We start from the raw sequence: 14,801 nt of genomic DNA on the forward strand, positions 1-14,801 counted from the left end.
CAGCAGAAGTCAGAGACCAATGTCTCCTAATGAACAATATTTGCAAATGGCAAAAAAAAAAAATCTTCTGTCCTGCGTTAATATTTTACATAGACCATAGGTATTCATGTTTTTTTTTTTTTGGGTTGTGTTCACATGATCATTTGTGATGTACACGTAGCTCATACTTTGACAAAGCACCCAGTGTACACTCTCTAATATGTATTTTATTTTATCTTTATCCAGTTCTTGAAGATCAGTACAATCCACAGTTAATTCGAGACCTTCTCCATGACCTGAGCTCCACCCTGATCAGGGAAGTCGGCCGATGTGTATTGATAGGCAACATCAACATCTGGATTTCTCGGCTGGAGACTATTCTTTCATGGCAAGAGCAGCTCATGAACCTGCAGATCAGTCCGGTATGGCTGTGTTTAGTCTTCTCTTGCTTGTCTACATTCATTATCTCCCTCAGTCTTTAGAGACATTATATATAATATTCCAAAAAATAGAGCAGCACTCCAGGATAATGTGGAAAATAGTGGTTTATTCACCCATTGGTGACGCAACGTTTCCGCTCCAACATGAATCCATCTCAAGGCTTGAGATGGATTCATGTTGGAGCCGAAACGTTGCGTCACCAATGGGTGAATAAACCACTATTTTCCACATTATCCTGGAGTGCTGCTCTATTTTTGGGACTGGATTTTTGGGTAAGCTTGCACCTGCAGTATTGTTTAAGGTGGTGCTGCCTTACTTTTTACTTTTTCTATGTGTGTAAAATATATATTTATTATATATTTTTTATTTTATTTCAGATACTTGGCAATGGTCTAACCCTATGCGATCTACCACAACAAATGAAAAGCAATATCCTCTTCAGATTTTCTGATGCCTGGGATATAATCAAGCTGGGTCAAATGACCCCTTCATGGCATATGCTTAGCGAAGACCACTATCTCTGGAAAGAACTCTGCAAATACCACTTTTCGGAGAAAATGGTAACTGTTGTAGTCACTGCAATTGTCTTGCAGTTTTAAGGATTTTACAGGAAGAAATGATGATGTAGCCTTTCTCTGAACAAAAACGCATGTTGAGTAATACCAAGCCGCCTTGAGCCTTATCTGATTTAAACTGAGTGTCCCGTAAGCTGAGACAGATTGGTTGCAATGGACCTATTGTTTTCTAACAGCACAATAGCCTCCCCCCCCCACCCATCTAATACCCCAAAATAAAGATGTCTGTCTCCTTCCTAGATCCAAGACCATATGTAGTGCCCGGCATGTGGCAAGACAAGCCTGTGATGTGGTGGAAAGCCCTGCTTTCAGGGGCGGACAGGCCATAGACCCTACAGGGAAATTTCCCAGTGGGCCGATGCCCAGGGGCCCACCTCCTTGCAGCCGGCCAGTGGCTGTTTTTTGAGATGTATTTTGTGCTACTGAGGCAGCATTTTGTAATGCACTGTGGTATCTGGCTCTGAGGCGGTATCATGTGCCGCAATATGGTATTGCTGACCCTGCCGACTTGTGTTGGGTTCCTATTGACAGAAGGCAGGGCCAACTACATAATGGGGCCACTTTTATATATTTTTCCAGGGCCACTTTAAGTTTCCAGTCCGTCCTTGTCTGCTGTCATGTGGTGTCACTGTAAATTGACACAGCTTTCAGATTGTTTGCTAAAAGTTGTGATCTTATCAATATACCATAAACGTACATATCGGAAATGTCGTCATAAATGTCCAATAGGAGCAGATCTGTCTCAAGAACAGATCCCTGCCGTGGATGGAGAACAGTCCACTCCGTTCACTTATGTGGGACATCTGAAAATAGCCCAGTGCCGGCCTGGCAATATTAGGAAGTCCCATAGCCGTGAATGGAGTGGAGGCAGTGCGTGCATCTCACAGCAGGTCCCAGAGTTTGGCACCTATTAGTCATTTATGACATATCCTATTGATATGCCATGAATGTCCAGATGGAAATGCGTTTTTTATGACTGTACCTTTTTGATGGCTAAAACTGCTGTGTACCAGCATGCAGGTTCAGTTTTCGGTGATCTGGCGGCTGCTTTGTGTCAGGTTTGTTATGCAGTGCAATCTGCAGGCATATTATAGAGCAGGAGGAGCTGAGCAGATTGACATCATGTGGGTAAAGAGTCTGTATAAGGCTGTGTTTGATCAATGATTTCCATCAGTGATAATGAGCCAAAACCAGGAGGGGAGCCTCCACAGACATAAGGTATAATGGAAATATCTGCTCCTCTGTTTTCGCGCTGTTTATCATTATCACTAAAGGCCTTATTCACGCCGTCAGTGTTTGGTCAGTGATTCGTGAACCAGGTGTGGGTCTAGAAGACAGAACATTCATTATACCTTATCTCTGTGTAACCTCCACTGCTGGTTTTGGCTCACAATCGCTGATCGGATACACTGACCAAACGCTGAGCGTGTGGAAAAGATCTTCCATGTCATTTGTTGATTTGAAATCTCTGCTCTCTAGGATCCCTATTAGAGGGATAGGGATCCTATTTGGTAACCTTTTTGGCAGACAGTCACAAACCCTAGTAGCCCAACAGTTATGATTGTAGTAAAGAACTTGTTTTGTCTAGTCCTAAATACGCTGACGATGCTTGTAAATATTTAAAATAAGTAGGGGTGCACCGAAATTCCGGCGGCCGAAAATATCGGCCGAAAATGGGCCTAATCCATTTCGGCCGATATTGGTACATATCGGCAGAAAATATGGGGTTTGTGATTTGTGGGATTTGTCACCCGCGCCGGGCGGGCGGTTTACTTTAAGTCACTGCATCTTTATTTTACCTTACAATCGTGACGCTCCAGTAAGAACTCTGCAGGCAGAGCGGAGGGCGGCGTAACGTCACTTACTCATGTGACGCGCCTGCTCCGCCTCCTTCATTCATAAAGTGGGCGGAGCAGGTGCGTCACGTGAGAAAGTGACGTTACGCCGCCCTCCGCTCTGCCTGCAGAGTTGTTACTGGAGCGTCACGATTGTAAGGTAAAATAAAGATGTAGCGAGTGTTTATTACGTGTTTATTACGTGTTCACATTCCAGCAATCGCGTGACTGCTTATCACCTTAACAAGGGGTTTCCACGCTAACCTGAAAAAATTGACATATAAGTTATGGCATTTTGTATGGTTTTTACATTTTATTACCATAGTCAGTGTCATTTTATGTTTGTCCTTGATTTATTAATAATCTTGTTTTTTTATTTCTCCTAGTTTTGTAAAGATTTGATCTTCACAGAAAATGGTCATATTGACTGGAAATTAATGTTCTTCACACTGGAGAAGTACTACCCAAAAAGAGAACAATACGGGGATACACTGCACTTCTGCCGTCATTGCAGCATTCTCTTTTGGAAGGTACTTTTTTTTTATATTTTTATTTTTCACAATTTTTCCATATGTATTATGGTGAAATAGTTCTGTGCTTGGGGAAGGGGTGTGATGGCTGCATTTCCCAGACTGAACACATAGCATCATCATGATGCTATTGATTCCTGACTGACCACACATACTTCCAAGACTACAGTCAGGGCCGATTCTAGCTCTTCTGCTGTCTGAGGCAAAAAAAATAGTATAAAAGCCAAATAGCCACGAACTCCGAGACTGTCCTGCCAGATCTGGGGTGGTACAAGTACAGATAATGTTGTTGATATCACCTGCAGTCCTATGTAACACCACAGGTGATACAGTGATAAATCTGAGTACAGATACTATAGTAGATGTTACTTGCAGTCCTATGTAACAGCACAGATAACAGTGATGGCTATATGAGTACAAAAAATGTAGTGGTGTTACCTGCAGTCCTATGTAAAACCACAGATAACACTAGTGTCGATCATGTGGTAGTGTTACCTACATCCTTAGTGTGTCTCTCCCATGGGACTCCATGCTGGCGGCGCTGCCTCCTCTTCCTGTATCTTGCTCCGCACAGAACGTCCTGATGCAGATGTGTCAAGTCGTAGGAACACTGTGGGCATGGTGATGGTGACAGATGCACACAGTGACACACATCTGTGCCCCTTTCACAGTGGTAATACCCTCTTTGTGCTCCCTTCACATTAGTAATGACCTCTGTGCACCCTTATGGTAGTAATTCCCTCTGTGTCCCCTTTGTAGTAGTAGTAATGCCCTCTCCTCTGTGCCCCTTTTGTAGTAGTAATGCCCTCTGTGTTAAAAAACAAACAAAAAAACACAGTACCTACTCACCTTGTCCCGTTCCTGAAGCTTTTAGTCCCCTCTCTCTCCCCTGCATAAACAGATCGCTCTGCAGCACGGTGTGGGTGGAGGTTATGCAGATTTCCAGGCTGCAGACTCCGCCCACACTGGCTGGCAGCGTGATCCGTGCCTGCATTCATGCTGAATGGTGGAAAATGGAGATGTCTCCCTGCTCCACCATTCTGTGTGCTGCCAGCCAGCGGTTGGTGATTGACAGGACCGCAGCTTCCAGCACTCTGGGGGGGGGTGCAGTGTTTAACTGCTGTGTGGATGCCGCCCCCTCAAAGATACTGAAAACTGCCGCCTGAGGCGAGATTCTCATCTCTCCTCATGGCAGAAACTGCCCTGACTATAGTACAGTAGACTCATGGTCAGGCAGAAACTGACAGTATTGAGAGCCATGTTCAGTCCGGGAAATTCGACCATCACTTGGAGCGTTTTTCCCAGACCATGCTCCATGTAAAACTGGCCTTATTCAGATATAGTTAGTGAGGTCTCATGGAAAAAAAAGCTGTGAACAGTTTGCAGTATTTTGCTGATTTTCTTGTTAGGGCTACTTTCACACTTGTGTTTTCCAGTATTGAGATCCTCATGCATTCTGAATGGAAAGAGACTCGGTCAGGATGTCTTCTGTTCCGTCAGCATTCAGTTTTGTGACCGGACACAAAACTGCTGCAAGCTCCGGTCATAAAAACAGAAAAAAAATTAATCCAGCACTGAAAACAATGTACCGGATTTTTCGCCTCATAAGACGCATCCAATGTCCCAGCGTCTTATGGGGTGAATACTAATGAGCGCTTCCATTATGGAAGCACTCATTAGTACCGTAGGACCAGGAAGCGGTGAAGGCTCTGTACTCGCTGCTTCCTGGTTTTCGCCTGTCTGCTGCGCACAGCGTGCGGGTGCTCTGTGACCTCATGCTGTGCACGCCAGTTCACAGCCGACGGCAGGAGGAAGAAGATCGCGGGCGGTGAGGAGGGGTTTATTTATTTCATAAAGCATGAGGATGCTGTGGGCTGATTTGAGGCATAGGGGCTTATATGGGGGCTGACCAGAAACTTGGGGGCTGATATGGGGCTGTTGAGAGGCTTGGGGTCTGATTGGGGGTTCTGATCTGAGCTCTGATTAACATAGGGGGTCTGATAGGTAGTCAGACCTGAGGTCTAATGAAAAATAATTTTTCTTATTTCCACCTCTAAAACCTAGGTGCGTCTTATAGGGCGAAAAATATGGTAGGTCAATGGTGACAGAGCGTAAAAAAATACGGACAAGTCATCCATTGACTTTCAATGTATTTAGTGGCGGATCAGTTTTGATTTCACACAACCGCATCCTAATGGAACGGATGCATCCTGATGTGCAAAATCAAAAGGGATCCGTTTAATTCCGGATCTCGATATTGGAATAAACAACGCAAGTGTGAAAGTAGCCTAACTCCCACTTAATGGAAGCTATGATGTTTTGCACATCCATTGTACAACTTAGGCTACTTTCACACTAGCTGTAAAAGAGAAATAAGGGACGGCTCACCTCTGATTTTATGATGGAAAGGTGCACCAAACTGATGTTGTACCCAATCACCAAAAAACGAATGTATAGAAAATAGAATAGGCACTCTTATATCTGGTTCAGTAGGTAGGCAATGCGACTCAAACAATATAATAATACTGGGTGGGTTTATTGATAGCAGTATATAGCAATATGCAATTGATAATGAAAACCTAATACTTCAATACTCAAATTAAATAAATAAAACACACTTAAAATTGATATATAAAATACACATAAAACCATCCACTGTTATAGCTAGTGGACAGCTAGAGGTCCAGTCCAATGATAGGAGGGGCACGGTGTTAGTCCACTATCTAAAGCAGCGGCTAGCAGCAAGTAAACTACCAGAGAACCATGTGAATAAATATTTGTGCAAATACATATAAATAAAAAAATTCCTAAAGTGACGTGTTGAAACTGGTGACTAAGTAGCCAGTGTATAAAGGTGACAAGGTATATAAAACATATGATGAAAACACTAAAAATGAATTGATATATAATAAATATAAATAAATAGGTAAGTATCTCTGGTAAATCAATATAATTGCTGACTCCCGCTTATAATGGTGTTCCACAAAGATGTCACTATCAGTTAGAAAGTGTGTGGTCTGGATCACTCTTTCATCCACATAGTTGTCCGCAAATAGAATATGTTCAAGCAGGTAGGCTGTATCTATAAACGGCCACGGCAATAGTATAGATGTATCCAATGGTATGGCAATTCAAATAGAGCAATAATGTCAATGTGGCAAACAATGTAACGGAATACCTGGACAACAGTGCGTATATATCCAGCTATATTGTATCAATCCACATATGTCGGAGCTGCTAGCTTTTACTCACATATGTTCCCACCGTGGCGTCCCACGAGGTATAAGTTCGGGTAAGCTTGTTTCTCTATAGCGCAACTGCGCTTAGACGCTTGTAGTGCTGTCTCTCTCCGGCTGTGAATGCAAATGCTGGTTATGTCGCAATATCAGTCCACGTCCGGTTTCCTTGGTTGAAATCAGTGTTCCACCTGTCTAGGTCAATGCTAGTGCCGGAACATCAGATGCATCAATCAATTTCTGATGGCTCCAAGTAATTTCGCAGCTCAATTTTCTTTCAGAGCTGCATTCCTGGCATCCTTAAGAAAGCGCTTTCTCAATATCATATAAGATTATTACCGGTATGTTGTCAGGTCCAAATGTCCTTTGCCAGACGCGTTTCAAAGGCTTCCTGCCTTCTTCCTCACTGAGGAAGAAGGCAGGAAGCCTTTGAAACGCGTCTGGCAAAGGACATTTGGACCTGACAACATACCGGTAATAATCTTATATGATATTGAGAAAGCGCTTTCTTAAGGATGCCAGGAATGCAGCTCTGAAAGAAAATTGAGCTGCGAAATTACTTGGAGCCATCAGAAATTGATTGATGCATCTGATGTTCCGGCACTAGCATTGACCTAGACAGGTGGAACACTGATTTCAACCAAGGAAACCGGACGTGGACTGATATTGCGACATAACCAGCATTTGCATTCACAGCCGGAGAGAGACAGCACTACAAGCGTCTAAGCGCAGTTGCGCTATAGAGAAACAAGCTTACCCGAACTTATACCTCGTGGGACGCCACGGTGGGAACATATGTGAGTAAAAGCTAGCAGCTCCGACATATGTGGATTGATACAATATAGCTGGATATATACGCACTGTTGTCCAGGTATTCCGTTACATTGTTTGCCACATTGACATTATTGCTCTATTTGAATTGCCATACCATTGGATACATCTATACTATTGCCGTGGCCGTTTATAGATACAGCCTACCTGCTTGAACATATTCTATTTGCGGACAACTATGTGGATGAAAGAGTGATCCAGACCACACACTTTCTAACTGATAGTGACATCTTTGTGGAACACCATTATAAGCGGGAGTCAGCAATTATATTGATTTACCAGAGATACTTACCTATTTATTTATATTTATTATATATCAATTCATTTTTAGTGTTTTCATCATATGTTTTATATACCTTGTCACCTTTATACACTGGCTACTTAGTCACCAGTTTCAACACGTCACTTTAGGAATTTTTTTATTTATATGTATTTGCACAAATATTTATTCACATGGTTCTCTGGTAGTTTACTTGCTGCTAGCCGCTGCTTTAGATAGTGGACTAACACCGTGCCCCTCCTATCATTGGACTGGACCTCTAGCTGTCCACTAGCTATAACAGTGGATGGTTTTATGTGTATTTTATATATCAATTTTAAGTGTGTTTTATTTATTTAATTTGAGTATTGAAGTATTAGGTTTTCATTATCAATTGCATATTGCTATATACTGCTATCAATAAATCCACCCAGTATTATTATATTGTTTGAGTCGCATTGCCTACCTACTGAACCAGATATAAGAGTGCCTATTCTATTTTCTATACTTTCACACTAGCGTTTGGGGTTCCGCTTGTGAGTTCAGTTTGAAGGCTCTCACAAGCGGCCCCGAACGGATCCGTCCAGCCCTAATGCATTCTGAGTGGATGCGGATCCGCTCAGAATGCATCAGTCTGGCACCGTTTGTCCTCCGCTCCTCTCAGCAGGCGGACACCCGAACACTGCTTGCAGCGTTTGGGTGTCCGCCTGGCCGTGCGGAGGCAAACGGATCCGTCCAGACTTACAATGTAAGTCAATGGGGACGGATCCGTTTGAAGATGACACAGTATGGCTCAATTTTCAAACGGATCCGTCCCCCATTGACTTTCAATGTAAAGTCAAAACTGATCCGTTTGCATTATCATGAACAAAAAAAAAAAAAAAAATTATTATTATTTTTTTTTTGTTCATGGTAATGCAAACTGATCCGTTCTGAACGGATCTAAGCGTTTGCATTATAGGTGCGGATCCGTCTGTGCAGATACCAGACGGATCCGCACCTAACGCAGGTGTGAAAGTAGCCTTACAGTGGTGTCAGTCACTTTGACTGTAAGAATAGCCCTGGATGTGGAGCTCTTCCTCCTTCCAGGTCCGATGGGATTGGCAATAAAAGACACAACTTATTTCTCTAGTAGCAGGGATAGCCTTGTCTGACCATTCATTTCCCATGCAGGCTATTAACCCTTATCTGGCAGCTTCTGTTCATGGACGGCAGAGGTCGGTCAGATCTTTAAAGATGCCCCCCCCCCCCATCCTATGCTTTGCTCAAAATGTCATACACACTCCAGAATGGTATGAATAAGCCACCCCCCCCCCCCCCCCCCCCCACACACACACACACACACACACAGCTCTGTAGACTGAACTATCAAAGTTTTTTTATTTGTTTTTAAAACACAAAAACAAAATAAATGTGGTATCGTTGTAATTGTACTGGCCCAGAGAGTGAAGGGAACTGGTCAGTTTTACCTCACATGGAATTCCATAAAAACAAAACCCATAAAACTCCCGGCAGTTTTACAAGCTCCGCTGCATACATTTTCTAGCGGCAGTGCTCAGTATTGCTGCTCCGCTCCATGGACTTGAAAGGAACTGAGCTGCAACTAGGCCACGTGAGCGCCCAGCCTAACCTCTTCTAACAGGGTCGGACCCCTGCAGATCTGATATTGACGGCCTAGCCTGAAGCTAGGTTATCAATATATTTTCTCAGAAACCCCTTCAAACATGGAAGTGTACGTACAATAATTTTTGTAACAGAAAGCAGTTTTTTTTTTTTTTTAAACCACTAGGTATTTGTCAAGAGGGGGCGTCACAATACATAAGCAGTGAAAGGAACATTTCCACCTCCCCACCAGCTCCACAGGTCGATCAGTCAGGTCTGTGCATGGCACTGAATAGAGGAAAAATTAGCACCACCACAAATTGTAGACCAAATTTCCTCCATACAGCAGAATTCGGGTGCTGACATGCCTTCCGATTTTCTTCATCAGGGGGTGACATGTCTTAAGTTTTCTGTAGTAACTGTTTTGTAATGCTCAGTAGTCTGATACCTTGGACTTGACCTATGAAGGTTCTTATTGGTCTGCTTGTCTTCTTCTTCATTCCTCTTGTGAAGGATTATCAGCTTGCCCTTTTATTTAAGGTAATTGGTGCATGCTTTATATCTGGATAATGTCCCCTATGTGAGGACTTTTATATTGTGTTTATGTTCAGTCATTACATGATTTCCCATAATGCTTGTCTTAATCAGCTGCATGTCCATCCTCTGCTATGTGTACACCCATCTCACTGCTTTGTGTGTGTGTGTGTGTGTGTGTGTGTGTGTGTGTATATGTACAGTACAGACCAAAAGTTTGGACACACCTTCGCATCTCTGGGAACTCCTTCAAGGAAGACCATTCAAGAGAATGCCAAGAGTGTGCAAAGCAGTAATCAAAGCAAAAGGTGGCTACTTTGAAGAACCTAGAATATGACATATTTTCAGTTGTTTCACACTTGTTTGTTATGTATATAATTCCACATGTGTTAATTCATAGTTTTGATGCCTTCAGTGTGAATCTACAATTTTCATAGTCATGAAAACAAAGAAAACTCTTTGAATGAGAAGGTGTGTCCAAACTTTTGGTCTGTACTCTGTGTATGTATGTATATAGATAGATAATCTCAAACAAATAAAGTAGCAGCACACCACTAAATGCACTAAGACTGGGTGAACAGGGTCAAATACATGACGCCAATACTTACTGATAAGCAGTGAAGAAGCTCTTAGCGCATATTATTGATCAAAAATATGTCGGGCCCACCTACCAGACGACAAGGTAGCTTTTTATCAGGTGGGACCTACTCTAACACGGAGGGTCCAGCTCCATTCTTACTCTGATTAAAAACACCAAGGGGTGGGGGATGGGCGGGGAGTGCTAAGTTCCAAAGAGGATGCCTAGTCCTCTATAATATACATATAACCAAAAAACGGAACAGCACCTCCAGAGACAAATCGCAGGTGCAAGCTACCAGGCAACAATACAGCAAACAAATAAAGTGTTTGGAGGTGCTGTTCCGTTTTTTTGGATATATATATATATATATAGTGGAAATTTCTTTAACGGCTGCAGTACACCTTCTAGATATATGTACCTGCTGTGTCTTACCACGTTCTGTGTGCGTCTATCCTCGCTAACATATCTTACCGGGACGACTATGTTCAGAATGGACTAACTGCCTTAACTGATGCCATATTTATTTTTACTTCTGATAATGACCAGTTGTTTTAACACCAAGTATTTTGTGATCTAACAGAGGTTGCATCTGACACCGATCCTTTTAACTGATATTTAAAACTTTAAAAAAAAGAAAAAGTCCTCCGCCTACACATCCCTTGCCCAAAACAAATAAGCACACAATTTTTGCTATGTTTTGCATTGTTTCCAGGTAAGGGTTATATAAGATGCACAGATCTTCAAGGCAATTGTCGGGAAGCAAGCTTTCCTTCTCGCCAATCACTTGCTCGCTAGCGGAGGAGACTGATACTATGACATGCAGCGATCTCCTCCACAGTATGAGGAGGAGCGATCACTAATGCCGTTGCTCGCCCCCATACTGAATCACGGTTTGCCGGCAGCAGATTGTGATTACACGACACGATCTGCCGCCATAAGACGTTCATTATTTTTTAAACACCCTCTGAAAGATTCCAATTTGCTCATTCATAGGGTAATTGCTGGCAGTATTACACTGCCAGATCAATACTAACTAGTGTTCATACGAACGCTTGTTATTGATGATATGAACAATTATCTGTGCATGTAACATAACCTTAAGAATGAGAAACTGATCAGAAAAGTGGTGTGAAAGCGCAAAAAAGCCTTCTTAATGTGGAAGCGTGAATATTTGTATTTTCATTAAAAAAAACCATTGCAAATACAGTATATGGGTTTTACTCACATTTCCATTTTTCTTATATAAATACACCAATTTTTTTAAATATAGTGTACGGTTTTGTTTTTCGCTATGCAGCACGTTCCATCGGATTCATATTGGTACCGGTTTCACTGTATTACCGGCAATGGGCTGACTGTAAAAATGCATGTTGCATGTAGCATAATTCACTTGTGCATATTCAGTTTTCTTTACATCTGTATTTCGGCAACATTACAAGAACAAAAAAAAAAGTTAGCTTTTGTTAAATCAAAATCGGGATTAAATAAATAGGACAACTTGTAGCAAAATACGGGGGGAAAAAAATCTAATACAATACAGAACTAAAAACCCCTCATTTTTAACATCTGTATTTGATCAGAACTTTTATAACCAGGTGGGAGGAGCCTAACTCATTTGAAGCAAGAGCCACCTCTAGGCAGCTACCCTTCAAACATGACTAGGGGTATCAGCCATACCAGAGACGCTCACACCTAGTAGTGATTTCCTGAGACCATATGATTGCATTGTTCCCCTATAGACGGCCACAGAAACAAGCTGTTACTGCGAGGGGCTCTCCTTACAGGGACCCCACTGGAGTAAATGTCCCTAATAAATGATTGCAGTGCCTCCAGGGCACTGGCAGGAGTGGAACCAGAATATAATGTCCTATTCGCACTATGGATGATAAAAAGGGATTTTTGTACTGTTCTCCTCAGCCTCTTTCTAGTTCTGTCAGCAGTTTCCCATGGTCGAAACTGCTGACAGCCTCCTTTTAGGCTTCTTTCACACGGGTGAGATTTCTGCGCGGGTGCAATGCGTGTGGTGAACGCATTGCACCCTCACTGAATCCGGACCCATTCATTTCTATGGGGTTGTGCACATGAGCGGTGATTTTCACGCAGTACTTGTGCGTTGCGTGAAAATCGCAGAATGCTCTATATTGTGCGTTTTTCCCCGCAACACAGGCCCCATAGAATGGGGCTGCATGAAAATCACAAGCAATGGTTGCTAGGAGACTATCTGGATGGGGACCTGATCATTATTATTTTTCCCTTATAACATGGTTATAAGGGAAAATAATAGCATTCTTCATACAGAATGCTTAGTAAAATAGGGCTGGAGGGGGTTAAAAAAAATAAAAAAAATTTAACTCCCCTTAATCCACTTGTTCAAGCAGCCCGGCTTCTCTTCTTTCTTATTCTTTTAGGAAAAGGACCTGTGGTAATGTCACTGCGCTCATCACATGGTCCGTCACACGATCCATCACCATGGTGACGGATTATGTGACAGACCATGTGATGAGTGCAGTGACGTCACCACAGGTCCTTTTCCTAAAAGAATAAGAAAGAAGAGAAGCCGGGCTGCGCGAACAACTGGATTAGGGGAGTTCAATATATTTATTTTTATTTTTATTTTTTTTTATTTTTTTTACCCCTCCAGCCCTATTGTACTATGCATTCTGTATTCAGAATGCTATTATTTTCCCTTATAACCATGTTACAAGGGAAAATAAGAAAATCTACAGAACACTTCTTTTGTGAAGAAGTTCGGGTCTGGGTACCAAACATGCCGATTTTTCTCACTCGCGTGCAAAACACATTAAAACGCTTTGCACCTGCGGGGGAAAATTGCGCATGTTCCCGCAACGCACCCGTATCTTTTCCCGCAACGCCGGTGTGAAACCAGCTTTAATGTTTCAATTGATTACAGAGCCCTGTAATTTTATTGTGCCATTGGAAGTGTTACTTTTCTTTTGGCGACATCTTGCATAGCCGCTTCCAGTGCGGGATGGCTGTAACACCAGTGTTTGTTTCTTGTCAGGACTCGGGCCACCCCTGCACGGCCAACGATCCCCGGAGCTGCCTTACACCCATCTCCCCGCAGCACTTTATTGACCTCTTCAGATTCTGAGGGCACCAGTTCACGGGAACTTTCTTTGTTTTAATGAGGCAAATATTGAATTGTTTTAAAGCACTTGTTAAGAAAGAGATAAAAAAAAAATATATATTAATGTGTATGAAATGTATTATGGTACAAATAGGAGAGACCAAATCTTTTACTGTTTTTATATGATAATGTCATTGTATGTTTTATCTTGTGTCCTGATTGCTTGGTCCACACTAAGGGGTTTAATGAGCAGGTCCCTCAGGATTAGAAAATCCCTCCTAAGAGTCCTTGTCCCTAGCCAATACTTTTGATTCTGGGCAAGCTAAGTGACACCTAGTATACCTGATTCTGCAGCTCCTGTCAGTTGTTAGGCTAGTCCTGCCAGCATGAATCCTCCTCTCCTGCAGTATTGCCATTCAGAACTGTACTGAGCGGCGAGCCCCATAGGAACATAATCATCCAGCTCGCCCAGAGCCTGACTCAAGGTAGGTGTAGACACTCCACTTTTGTGAGGCTCTAGCTTGTGTGCAAATTATTTTGTCTATTGCACTTTTATGTTTCACGCACAGCATTTGGCCTGACTGACTGCAGAAATGTTAGATTTTTTTTTCTTCCCCTTCCCCATTGTGATGGCAATGAGCCTTCAAACACGTACAGCGGGTTATTTACACAAGGAAGGATTGTTAGATGCAATTGAAATTAGTTTAGTTAGCCATAGTCATAATTGTGTAAACCTACCTTAAGAAATGGCATAATAAAAACCCTTGACATGGGAATTTATATCTGGCATGGAGTTACATGAGGTGACAAACACTCCTATACATGCACCAGTTACTATAAATAAATATATACAGTTGTGTTCAAAATAATAGCAGTCAGACATCACTAACCTGATCAATCACTGTTTTTGGTAGAAATGATATTTCTACGTGGCAAATAATTTACTAGCAGGTGTAGTAGAGTAATAGAAACCCAACAGTCATGACATGCATGCTGCTGATTCTGTGTAATTGAATCACTTATTGAAAGGGGCATGTTCAAAATAATAGCAGTGTGGAGTTCAATGAGTGAGGTCATTCATTCTTTGAAAAATAGTTGCCAATTAATGCCCTTATTTAAGGAAGGCAGCAAATGTACATGCTGGTTACAGTACATTTCTGTCTGAAATTCTGAGGAAAATGGGTTGTTCCAGACATTGTTCAGAAGAACAGCGTACCTGGATTAAAAAGTTGATTGGAGAGGGGAAAACATGTAAAGAAGTGCAGAAAATGATAGGCTGCTCAGCAGAAATGATCGCAAGTGCTTTAAAAT

At 42.2% G+C, this 14,801-nt stretch overlaps 1 protein-coding gene across 1 annotated transcript in view; it reads left to right on the forward strand.

The window, feature by feature from the left end:
- Nucleotides 1-14,442, forward strand: part of FBXO25 (F-box protein 25) — a 37,987-nt gene extending 23,545 nt beyond the window's left edge. Inside the window, exons 7-10 of the mRNA XM_040427588.1 lie at nucleotides 226-401; nucleotides 798-980; nucleotides 3,217-3,360; nucleotides 13,425-14,442. Coding sequence (XP_040283522.1) covers nucleotides 226-401; nucleotides 798-980; nucleotides 3,217-3,360; nucleotides 13,425-13,514 — 593 coding nt within the window. The 3' untranslated portion in view covers nucleotides 13,515-14,442. The remainder of the gene's footprint in view (nucleotides 1-225; nucleotides 402-797; nucleotides 981-3,216; nucleotides 3,361-13,424) is intronic.
- Nucleotides 14,443-14,801: the final 359 nt, after the last annotated feature.

Source organism: Bufo bufo, chromosome 4, assembly GCF_905171765.1.
Source record: "Bufo bufo chromosome 4, aBufBuf1.1, whole genome shotgun sequence".
Classification (NCBI taxonomy): domain Eukaryota; kingdom Metazoa; phylum Chordata; class Amphibia; order Anura; family Bufonidae; genus Bufo; species Bufo bufo.